At 27.8% G+C, this 13,597-nt stretch overlaps 1 protein-coding gene across 1 annotated transcript in view; it reads left to right on the forward strand.

The window, feature by feature from the left end:
* Positions 1-4,012: 4,012 nt before the first annotated feature.
* LOC110283358 (neuromedin-U receptor 2-like) overlaps positions 4,013-13,597 on the forward strand; it is a 68,619-nt gene continuing 59,034 nt past the window's right edge. Inside the window, exon 1 of the mRNA XM_071180326.1 lies at positions 4,013-4,334. Coding sequence (XP_071036427.1) covers positions 4,058-4,334 — 277 coding nt within the window. The 5' untranslated portion in view covers positions 4,013-4,057. The remainder of the gene's footprint in view (positions 4,335-13,597) is intronic.

A 13,597-nucleotide genomic window follows, 5' to 3' on the forward strand; every position in this document is an offset into this window, starting at 1 on the left:
TAAATTATGAAGAGATTATGCATTTATAGGACTTTTATTATTATTTCCTCTCGTACTTTTCAAATAAAATAAATTTCTAAATTTGTTAATAAAGAAAGTTGTATCCCTAATAATAATTTTCAATTTTTACAGCAATTCGTTTTAGATTTTATATCAAAGAAAAGCATGTTTCTGCTTATAGTATTCATTTTCAGCTACACGCATACATTATATCAAAAGGAAGTTTAAAACTATAGTAGATATAACTATAGAAAAACTAACTTACGATTATTAATGATAATACGATAAAAAAACATTCCTCTTATTAAGTATTTCTCGCCAAATGTCATTATTTACTTTATCTATGAAATTGGGGTTCCGACGAAGGAAGGTTAATCATTTAGGGTTCCATCGCCGAAACAAATTGGGAACCGCTGATCTAAAGCGCTACTACTGTTCTTTGAAAAACCATTAAAAGATTGATCTAAATTGTCGTTCAAATTTGGTGTAACCCTAATATGGTTAAATGCTAATTATATTATCTTGCAAAATAAATTATTTTAAACTTGATAACAATATGCTGTGGCTCAACTTAAATGTTGATTAAGGTTTCCAACTAATTTCGACAATATAGTTTTTTTAAAAAGGGGTTAATTGATGAAAATTTAATATTGTCTCTGGTTAACGGAAGTCCTTAAACTATAAACTTAAAGTAAAGTTTAAAAAATTATGAAATTTATAGAAAATTTAAGCATTAAATTCATTCATAATATACTTAAATTCACAATATACCTAAATTCATAATATACTTAAATTCATAATATACCTAAATTCATAATATACATAAATTCATAATATTCATCAGGGAATAAAGCGTTACTCTGATCCACTGAGGAATCTTTCTCTTAANGTAGCCCCACTTGGGGGCTACTTTGTGCAAGGTATGTTTTGACTTATTATTTATAAATATTACATACAAATAATGCCAATATTGATCAAATTCACTCGTCTGAGTCCTGTCATGAATATAATATCGATAAATTTTACTAAAGTTTGAATAAACATAGCTTTTTTACATGTCAAAGTTCAAAAACTGCGAAATCCTGCACAAAGTACGGTACACAATTTTCTCAAAACCAAGGTTCTTCAGAAAATACATTTAAAGTACAAGAAACTTCTGTAATGTAAGAAAATTCTATGAACAAAATATTAAAAATTTGAAATATCATTTCTGAAATTAAGTTTTATTTTTTTTAAAAAAATATAATTTATTCAAACAAAGAAAATTTTAAAATACTCATATTTTAACAAAAATATTTTAGTTTCCTTACTTCCTGCTTCCTTTCAGCATGGGAAAAAACTACTGTGACTTTACTTCTAAAAATCGAAGATCGAAACTTTAAAGGGCTTAGGAAAACTATTGAACTATTCATTGTTCAAATATGAAAAATTGTGCTACGATGGCTCAGGGAATAAAGCGTTCGCCTCCCACTGAGGAATCTTTCTCCTAATTACTCTGGTTCAATTTCTAGCAGTGAGGTGGGTACGAATTCTGTTCTCGGCTTGCACCGACCACATTTCTTATGTAAAATATCCTCAGTAGCAGACGGCTAATGGGTTAGAATCCCCTTGCCGTCACACTAAGCGTATAATGTTGTCCTCTCTATATAACGCAAATCCTCCAGAAAGGTTAGTTTTTCTCAATGCTTTATTCACTACCCTTGTGTTCTGGGTTAGGGTTCGAACTTACTAGGCTACGGAATTGAACATTTACAGTCGCTAACTTGTAATTGAGTCCATTATTTAACTCCAGTTCTAAAATAAAATGTAAATTTTGATAATTTAAAAAAAATTTGAAGCTATTTCGTCGAAGTTTTTACTCAGTCGAATACCTTTGTTTAACACTTTTTTTTAAGCTTGCGGCAAATTTAGTAGATTATATGGCTCTAGTTTCCAATATTATGGTTTCCCGTTGGTTCGATTTTTCTGGCCTTTATTGGCCCTTTGCCTTTTTTTCTTTTTAAGAAGCATTTGTTTTGCAAGTTAATGTTTTTTTTATTATTCTATTATCACTCTATATCCTCATACTGTATTCTTACACTTGATCGGAAAGCAAACGTGTTTCTTTGAAAATACTCCTGAACATATATGGCAATACTTTCACTTTCTGTACTTATAATGAAAGTAAAAAGCGCGTACTTTTACTTCATCTTCGTTACTTTTCAAATTTATTATTTTTTCTTGTTTTTTTCCTTACTTTTTAAAAGAAAAAGTACAAAAAATTGTGACGAAAATGTCGAAAGAAATCGTTACCTATTTTTGGAGTTTTTAAAAGTTATTTTATATCATTAAATTTAAAAATAAAATTTTTGTTCTCTATGTTTAATTATGAATATATTCAATACGGCATATCACAAACGGAAAAGTTCTCGTCTTTTAAAATTTTAAAAGAGAAAATTTCTGAACGTTTAAAAACGAAATAATAATTTAGTGGATTTTTAGAAGTTTCCGGCATAGGCATATTATAATTTTATTATTTAATTGTTTTTCTTAACAAAAGTTATAATGTTTATCGAATTTGTACAAGTTTATTCCTTGTTGGCAATTACAAAAATTTCTAAGGAAATTTAAAATAAATTAAATGTTCTTTTTTCATATGCGAATATTGAATTTTGTTTTCTTGTTTCAGTTCCGTGTATTTTCAATGTTTACTATTTCAATGAATTATGTAACATTTTCATACATTTTAAAAGTGGAGCACTTAAACTAAAATTTAATTAATTTCGAATTAAAAATTCTACATTTTGGTCCTACATTTTTTAATCAAATTAAAGATTATTTTGAATTTTTGATTTACTCGAAATGTACTTTAAAATCGTGGCTTTTTATTTTGTAGTTTTAATTTTACTTGTACTTTTTACTCGCTACTTTTGCTTGAAGTTCTCGTACTTTTACTCGTTACTTTTTAAAAATAACATTCCCTTGTATGGGCCTAATGCATATTCTTTGATTTTTGGAGTTAAATTAGTACTTTCATTTACAGCAATTTTATCCATTTTAGGCATTTCTTAGGCACATTAAAACCCCGGAAAAACTTTGTCACCAAACTAAAGACTTCTGCACGGAAATATAGATTTTACATTAATTTTGACAACTAATGACTACAAAAATGAAAATCAATGACCATTCCTTAATCGATTTTTCTCCGAAAAATAAATCTATGAAATGTCAAAATATTCTCAATTTGTTAATCTCTTGGTTCCTTCAATAATGCCGAAATACCACCCACGCTAAAAGTTTTGAAATGGCCCCAGAGTGAATTTGACTCACTTGGCGTCGGAATTGGCGCCAGCTTTTCATGATTATCCCGAATTCCGGAGAACATGTCAAAGGAAAGAGCCGGAACTCTTTCACTTAGATTTCTACACATTAGTTTCGGTTTCGGAACTGTAGTGAGGTCACCGATATTTGCTTTTATCTGATTGGATATTTTATTTTAATGTTTTGATTTTGTATTTAAAGCGTGATTCAAATCGAAATAAATACTTCGATGACTATTTTAATGATTTATAATACATATTTTGTTAAAATTAAAATGTAATCGCAACTTAAAAGAGTTTCTAAATATCTTGATGATTATGATTTTTTTCACATTCTAAATTTATGAACGCTATTTACATTTGCAGCTTTTAACTAAAGCTTTTCAATCAACGATTTTTTAAAAAAAATTGGTTTATAGTTTAATAGTAATCGGTTCTATTATTTTATTTATGATTATGGATTCTCGAAAAAAATTGCATTCCTCAATTCTGGAAATATTGACACTTTTCATTATTTGATTATTTTTAGATGTCTTAGAATTTTTTATTTTTATTTTAAAAGAACGCGCTACGTTAGCGCGACAAAACAATTATTTAATGTTATTAATTGCTTAATTAAAAATAAAGAGATTATATACAAAATGGAAGAACATTTTCAACAAAAAAAAATAGCTTGTAAACATTTTAAGAGCAATCTTGTTAACTTTCCCAACTAAACCTTCCAATTTGTTTAAACATAGAGTGAGTTACAGCAAATCATGTCAGCTCCAGAAATCATTAATTACACGAGCTGGAGTAATTATTCCAATGAATTAGCTGGAATTGACGAGTACTTGGCTGTTGTTCTTGGTCCAAAAAGATTGCCTCTCAACTGGTTGTTGCCAATGACTACTGTTTATGTAATTATATTTATCTCCGGACTCATTGGAAATATTTGCACGTGTGTCGTGATTGCAAGCAATCCATACATGCAAACTGCAACTAATTGTTATTTGTTTAATTTGGCCATTGCAGATGTTTTGACTCTTATTTGCGGTAAGTAAGCATTATTTCATCATTCACTTATAAGTAACTATGTTCTTAATACAGCAAAAAAAGTTTAAAAAGTTTTAGAAACAAATAACTTTGCAGTGAAAATAATTACACTGCAATGAAGTTTCCCCCACTTATTTAAAACCATTGGAAATTTTTGCCTAATCATTTCATCAATGATCATCATTTAAAAAAAAATCCTATTAAAGGGGGGATTCCACCCAAATTTAATGATACTAAAAAAATAAATAATTTATTTTCAAATTTAGCACAATTTTTTACATTATTTTCCATTCAATTATTTAAATATATAATTCATCCTAATATTATAATAGCCTAAATAAACAAATAGGGAATATTCTAAATATATCTCTTACTATAAATCTTAATAATATCCAACCAATATGATAATAATATACAATACAACTTAATAATACAATACAATACTTAATAATATACAACCAATACCAAGAAGGCTATTAACTGTTTTATTTCAATCCGATTTATTCTTCCTAATACTCCAATTATTAATCTCATTGTTATTCTTATAACACAAATTAATCTGATAATAAATAAATTAATTAATGTTATGAGAATTAAGAGTAATAAACTACAAAGATACACTAAATATGAGGATAAACATATTTAGCATCTTATTAAACATAAATGTGTTAACATTGCTTACATTTTTTGGTCGAATCTCGTTTAATTGAATTTAGTACACAAAGAAAAAAAATTCGTATAAACGTATTTTATGCCATTAACTAAGGTATCATGATAAAATTACTAAATATTAGTATATATTACTACAAAACATATTCTATTGCCATTTATTTACAATATTACCAAATTCATTACCAAAGAGCTTCTGTAAAAATTACCGTGCTTTTTGGCTTTTCCATGGAGTCAGAAGCACGGCAAATTTTATAATTTTTGACTATAATTTTTTTTTCCAGTGTAATCTAATTCAAAATTGGGAAGTATTGAGTATTAAACTCTTATGGCTCCTACAAAGATATGGAGACGATATAATGATTCACAATATACAACTAAATAAACACCGAAATTAAAAGTTTTTCTTCCTTGGACGGTCTATTATAAAATACCGAAAATTTTCAGTTTAATATTCATTTGTCATTTATAAAACTAAAAGAAAATTGATTAGTTAGTATCAAACTATACGGAGATCTTGGAAGTTGGTGCAGTTCAAACAATGTTTTTTTTTAACTTAATTTCCATAAACAACATTCAAACTAACTACATATAAACATTATATTTTACTAACTTATCATTTCATATTTCTATGCCTCTAAATTAGATATTTTATCTATCTCACTTGAAAAAGTATTAGATTTTTTTACCATGTTTTTAATAATTAGCTTTTGCATTTGTAAAAATGGAATCTCGAAATCCAAATTTTAGCCCCTCTCCGATTAGCTAGAGTGCTGTAATTTCAACTTATTTATTATTAAATTATTTATTATAACAATTTTCTACAAGCTATCAATATTTTTTTCAATTCTAGCTATTTTTATCTAGTAAATAAATTGACACTTTTGTTTTTATGTTTATTTTATTATATAATTTTTTTTTCAATTAATTTTTTTTCATACAACATTATTACGTATGCGTCATAAGACAGAGTCTTAATAACTATTACAAACCTTTCTTCTATACAGACATTAAATTTATAGACACATATTTATATTATTGTGAATTTAACTTATTGTTTAGTTAAACATTTGAGATTAAGGTGATATTTAAAGAATAAAAGAGTATGAATAAGATGACTTTCTCCCAAGTGAAATTGCAACTTTCAATACTTAGAATGATATATATCTAACTCCGTTTCAATACAACATTCTCATACCATTTTAACAGTTAAAATATTTGTCATAAAAGAGTTAAGATATGGTCGTGAAACTCTTCTCTGATCGCAAAATTCGTTTTTATATATGAAAAAGGAGGAAATATTTCTTATGTATTGTATATTTAATAAAAATGCAAAACTAAGAGTTAAAGTTTTTACACAAAATATTAAAATAGGATACATTCAATTTAATAATCGTTTTTCATTAATAAGTACTAGAAAAATAAAATTTTAATAAATAGTATCGAAAGAATTAATTAAATAGTAATAACTCAAATTACATTAACACCATTGCACTGTAAAACGCAAATTACATCTTTTGTTTCCATTTCCCAAAAGCATAAAGTGTATAAACAATGATTTTAAATAATTTTTTTGAAATTCGAATTTTATGAAAAACAGTATCTAAAAATTTTAATAGTTCTATCCTGTTTTGTTGAAAAATTGTTTTAGCTTCGTATTGTTATGACTTCCGAAACTATTCGTCAGATTTTTCTTTTTTTTTTCTTTTCTTTTTGGTGAGTTTTTGAAATCAGCGTCTGTATGCGAAATCACAGAAATATGCTTATAGAAGCCAAGGAAAATGAGAGAGCCACATTTTAAGGGCTTTACATTTGAAGCAAAGCTATAACTTTAAACTATATATATATATCATCTAGTCGTGAAGATATATCAGGGCTTTAGGATGAATAAATAATTGAAATGTCTTAAAAGTTATATATTTTTTTTAAATTGACCAATTTGGTGATATTTTTTCAAAATATTGGTGATATTTTGAACCCAATCGGTGAAAAAAATATCCCCAATTTGGTGATATTTTTTTAAAGTTATAGCAAAGCTATAACTTTAAACTATATATATATATATCATCTAGCCGTGAAGATATATCAGGGCTTTAGGATGAATAAATAATTGAAATGTCTTAAAAGTTATATATTTNACTAGAAAAATAAAATTTTAATAAATAGTATCGAAAGAATTAATTAAATAGTAATAACTCAAATTACATTAATACCATTGAACTGAAAAACGCAAATTACATCTTTTGTTTCCATTTCCCGAAAGCATAAAGTGTATAAAACAATGATTTTAAATAATTTTTTTGAAATTCGAATTTTATGATAAACAGTATCTAAAAATTTTTATATTTCTATCATGTTTTGTTGAAAAAATTTTTAGCTTCGTATTGTTATGACTTCAGAAACTATTCGTCAGATTTTTCTTTTGTTTTTGGTGAGTTTTTGAAATCAGCGTCTGTACGCGAAATCACAGAAATATGCTTTTAGAAGCCAAGGAAAATGAAAGAGACACATTTAAGGGCTTTACATTTGAAGCAACGCTATAACTTTAAACTATATATATATCATCTGGCCGTGAAGATATATCAGGGATTTACGATAAATAAATAGTTGAAATGTCTTAAAAGTTATCATTTTTTTTTTAAAATTGACCAATTCGGTGATATTTTTTCACCTTGGATAAAATTATCAAAATCAATTCTTTATTCTAATTTTTTTTGGCAAATTTTTATAACCCCATATGATACGGTATTGGATTAACTTTTTAAATATTAAAATAATTAGGCCTGCAACGTTTTTCATTTTCTAAAATCTGCAGCTTTTTTTCCATATTGACGTTTTGTGCCATTCTTAGAATGAGCTTAGAGGAAGCTAAATTAAAAACAGGCTAAAATTAATCTAACAGTCATGAGTAACTATACAAAACTCAAAGCATTTATAAGAATAGCATAAAAAAGTGTCATTTCACGAGATACCTTGATAAACAACCTTAAATACTTTGAAAAAAATACCGGGATTGAATTTATTTTTAGAAACAAAAAAGTATTGACGAATGTCAGTTTTTTAATTTTTTGAGACTAAAATAAAACCCACAAAACTTTACAAAAAAATATTAAACAAGACTTTTGAAAATAAAGAGATGTCTATTCTTTAATTAGTTTGAATATTTTGAAATCTTCTGAATAAAATAAATTCTGAATAATAAAAATTAAATATGAGAATTAAAATGCTCTAAAGACCGTGATAGCCTGGTTGGCAAGGCGCTGGGCTCCCATTTGTGAGAACGGGAATTCAAATCCACCAAGCCGAAGACTCCCCGTGTAGTAAATGGTGACTGGTGCAGGTTAAATCTATCGAGTTACGAAGTCCTCCATGCTTCCGTAGCAAATAAATACCTCTGAGGGTACTGAATTGGATATCGATCGTTCTCTGGTTCAGGTCAAAATTGTGATCTCTAGATGAATGAGTGGATGTATGAATGAGTTCACCCTATAAATGGGCGTGACGTATGGGTGTATGAAAAGTCGACTTCTTTGCCATAGATGGAGCCACTGGAACACACGAACAATCGCACTTCCTCTGCCTTAATGGCCGATGACAACAGGAACAACAAAATGCTCTAAATTACTCCCAGAATTTTCGATAAGTGCAAAGAAACTCATTTTTAACAAACCAAGGTTTTTTGCAACATCCATGACTTTATAGAGATTAAACTATTCAGGCATGAATTAAATTATGTTTCTCAAAATACAAGAAATAATTTTTGTTTAGAAATATTGTTTTATTATTTTATGCGCGTTTCGATTAAAAATAGCGAAAGATAAATAATTTGAAAATACTCTATGTAAATATTTATTCGCATCTCAAAATTTTTATTAGGCGTTAATTGTAAAATTTTAAGATTATTACTGCAACAAAAATTTTATTTAAACTCTTATAAAAGTTTTACAAAGCTGTGTAAACTGCAATTCTAAAAAAGTTTAAAATATTCAACTCTATGTCAGCCACACATTTTCAACCCCATTTGAAATAATCTTACCAACTTAAAAATTATTGCTTTCAATATAAAAAAAGGTTTAAAATTAAAATGCATTATGAAATCATCAAAAGTAGTATTTGTGAAAAACATAGTTGTTTTTGAATGGCTATTGAATGACTCAGAGAGACTGAATTTACTTATGAAATGTGAAATAATTGTAAAATTGTTATAAAATCATTGTTGCTAAGTGAGTAGGTTGTTTAATAAAGTTTTAAAAGGCTAAATAAATTGAAGGAATTACACTAATCAACCAAATGAAAGAAGTATTGAGTCAATAAAATAATAAGTCACATTTTCAATTTGTACAGGATAGCAAACATATCTTAATAAAGTTAACAGAATGATTAAGTAAACAGTAAAACAAAATACATTGATTGAGTAAACAGTCAAACAGAACGATTTCCATTTTAGCAATAATATGTACCTGCATACTAATGCTGTTAAATGTATTAATTCGTAAAGTACCTACCTAGTATTAATATAAATAAACATAGTTTGATGTAAATTTGTCACATTTGGAAACCATGCTGCTCATCACTATACAGTCTAAAGGCGCATTAACTATATAATTTAGATTTCGAATGAGGTAGGTGTTTGAGATTTAATGCTACAGAAGTGTAGCACAAATAAAATAGTTTTTTAAGAACGTGAGTAGAGATCTTGCTCAGGCAACTAGCTAGTTAGTGTACGCTGCACCTCTCAATGAATAAAAGTACTAAAGTTAAGAGAATTTGTTTGAGAGATAAATGAAAAGTTTTGAAAGGATCATATATAAAACTTATGCTAAGCTGTTTCGATTATTCTCATATTGAAAAGAATTGCATCCAATATAGCAGGCAACCTTAGGGCAAACGTTGCATTTTCCTTCTCATTTGGCTACCACAGAAATATTGACTGATTAAATTTTTTTTAAAAATTTAGTAGAAATATTAGTATGTCAAGCTTGTTTCCTAAAATATTGAAAAATGGCACGAAAAAAAAAACTTTACAAACGAATCTCGTTTCTTAACTTTTACTGTAAATTTTTTTTAAAGAGTAAATAAACCTTGTTTCAGTTATTATCAAAAAAATCTAAAATAAACCTTGAGAACGCTTTCTCCGCCTGATTCGGGAATCATGATTCATTCTTGAATTCAGAAGGTTTTTCTAGTCTTGTTTTGTGAAGACAGACTCAATCCCGATATAAAAAGGTTGTTTATGCAAGCTTAATGCGAATCTTAAAGCGCGTAAACGAGAATTGTTAAATTTAACTAGTGGGCTGCGCCCCCTGCTCACTAACGCTCGCCAATCCCCGAAAATTGCTACACAATCTTGTATGGCTTGCTTCGTAAAACCAAGCTCGCTTCGCTCGCTACTACCTTAGGTACATTGCAAATGCACAAAATTCTAAGAATTCAAAACAATCATTCAAATCCATATAACAAATTTTTTAAAAACAAAATTACATCTTTTTAGTAAATACTAAGTTATTAAAATAAATTTGAATTCAAATAAATGACATGTAATTCGTTAAACCTATTAGAAATGTGCTATAGTATAAAATCTTAAAGCGTAACAGCACGACTGAGACTCATTTTTCGATGAATAACTAATAACAATAATAAAACAAATAAATTCGTGATATAAATCAAAAACCGTCAAATAAATTCGTAATATATAAATTCGGGAAAAATAGCGCTTTCGACAAAATACTAAAATAGAGATGTAGCTACAAAGACTACTCATTTCTGCCTAGCTTAATAGTATGAGGTTGCCGCAGCTGATAGGATGAATTTCGCAAGAGATATTACATTTGGTGAGAATGCTCTTTCTGGTTATTTCAGTTTCCGTTTTTAAAAGCGCTATATGTTGAGCCACCTCAGCTAGATTTGGCATGTGACATTTTTAGCGACAATCATTGGTCGATTTTCTAGCGCTGCTATTCGGGGAGCAGTAATGAGGCTTTTTTTGTCGCCGTGTAAGAGAAATATATATATATATAGATATTGTTTCAACTTTGCTTGGTTTATTTGCTAATGACTTATATGTTTTGTTGTACTGTAATGAAAGTTATTGCTGCTGATTTAATAACGCACCTAACACTGTTAACTAGGATCATATTGGAACTAAATGTAACAAAAGAAAAGGTGAAGAATGATTATTTAGGAAAATGTTGAATTATTTTGAAACAAATATAGATACTGCTTCATAAAAAAACTGCCCACTCCTCTTTCGTCGATTTAAAGAAATGTCATACATTTTATTTTAAATAAGATGAAAGGCTTATTTTTCATCCAATCTGTTTTGACTTCATAAATTTCATTTATGATGCATCATTTTTAATTTTGTTCAAAGTTTGTTCTCTATACTTAAAAAAAAAACATTCTTTCAACATTTTTTCGAAATACTATAGTAAATAATCTCATAAAAGAAATACAAATATTTGCGAATTTCAAACTACTTTAGATAATATAAGATTTTTACTAGTTTCCATACACTTTTGAACTATTTCTAAAAACATTACAAGTTTCTGCTAACCTAATGTCTCACTTTTTTTTCTGAGAAAAGCTAAAATATCAGTAATGCTTTCCAAATGAATTTTAGGTGATTTAGACGTGTAAATATTTTAATACTTATTTTTGCCGCATTTATTTTTAAAATTTATATAATATTATATTTTATTATTATTTAATATATTGATATGGTTTTAAAAAATCTCAAAAGAAAAATAGACTATTCAAATGTCAAGTAAGTAGTTTTTTTTAATGAATTTAGTCTGATTTAATTTAGTACACGGAGCAAAAAGTTCCGATAAAATTACAATAGAGCATGGTAATGACTTTTCTGGTAAAGAAAAAGAAACAATAACTCTGGTAATACAACCAAAATATATGGTGACGGTTTATCAGAAATTCTGGTTTTCAAAATTATAGTTCTTATTACCTCACTTTCAGTAATAAAAAAAAACTTAAAATTAAACTTAACCAAATTATAGGTTTGCATGCAATGATCTAACGCAGTGGTTACCAATTTCTTCAACTATCGAACCCAAAATGAACGACATTCTTTCGTTCTTGGGAACCTGACTTTATAAATTGAATTTAGACAATTATGAATGTATTAGCTGCTGAAAGACTACTTTATTTTGAAACTGCAAAATTTCATTATTAATAATCATAAAGTTTTATGGCCGACAATTGAATTTTCAATTCTAGAGCTAAGTCAAGTTATTATTATTTTTTTTCATAAAAAAGCTAAAAATGAATAAAATAAACCGAATTATTGCTTTCGCTGAAAGGAAAATTAAAAAGAACTACTATAAACATTATTATTAATTGTTCGTTAATGAATATTTTTTCACAATAGATTTAGTTATTTTATTTTGAGTTGAAAAGTAAACGAAAAATATTAATGTATTATTAGAAAAATTATATTTTTTAAAAGGATATTTCGTTATTTCTTTTTCATTGACATTTTAGTTTTTAAATAATTAGCACTCGGAATATATTGTGTAAGTAATGGATAATTGACTGATTATTTCTTCTTTAGGTAATATGTTATTAAATATATATTTGAAAAATTCGAAATAAAGTTAATTCATCATTTATAACTGTAAAATGAATTTTGATAGGTACTTATTTATATTACACGTTACGATAACCTTAAAGCTGATGCAGTTCAAATGCTTTTCATTTAATTTGTTTCCATTATTTCAACTAATTTCATCTTCTTACATCAGTAATTTAGAAATTTTATGTATCACGCTTGAAAAAGTATTCAAACATTTCTTCGAACTTCCTAATAACTTGTTTTTGAATTTGCGAAAATGGAATTTTGAAACCGATTTCAATCTCTTTGGTATCCGACTCCAGATATCACGTGAATACATTTCTTCTCTTAAGAGGTGCGAGAAACTTTTCATTTCAAATCCTCCTTCACCTCTATGAGTACCTCTTTCACCTCCATGAAACTTAAATATAGAAGAAGTGAGTTCAAGCAAGACAAGTCCTAGAGTAAGCTGGGGAATACTGAAATAAATTTTCAAATACCGAAAAGAAATTTTCAAATTATCAAATGAAAGCAAATTATGAGAGGATAACTTACAATTACTCTAAGAGGAAGTTCTATTTCAATAATTCGTTTGCGTTTTGAACTTTTGAAGAAAAGAAATTCCGTAATTGAAACCTAATGGCTTATTCTAGGTTTGCTTGAACTAACTTTTTTTAAACTTTAAATGGCATTTTATTTTTTATTTTATTACCGTCGTTGAACAGCCGACCCAGTTATATGGGTTTACATCTACTAATGTTCAACTCCGTAGCCTTGTAATTTTGAACCCAATCCAGAAGACAAGAGAACTTCTGGATCGAGTATTGGGAGAAATTTGTCTTCATTTAATTGAACTAACCCGCATTTGCGTTACATGGAGAGGACGAGAACCTCCCACGGTTAGCCTGACGGCAAGGGGACTCTAACCCATGATCCGTCGACCACTGTGGATATTTCATGTCAGCACTGTGGTCGGTCCAAGGCGGATGTGGAATTCGTATTGGCAGGGATTGAATTCGAACCCGGTTTG

The sequence above is a fragment of the Parasteatoda tepidariorum genome, chromosome 4, assembly GCF_043381705.1.
Source record: "Parasteatoda tepidariorum isolate YZ-2023 chromosome 4, CAS_Ptep_4.0, whole genome shotgun sequence".
Classification (NCBI taxonomy): Eukaryota; Metazoa; Arthropoda; class Arachnida; order Araneae; family Theridiidae; genus Parasteatoda; species Parasteatoda tepidariorum.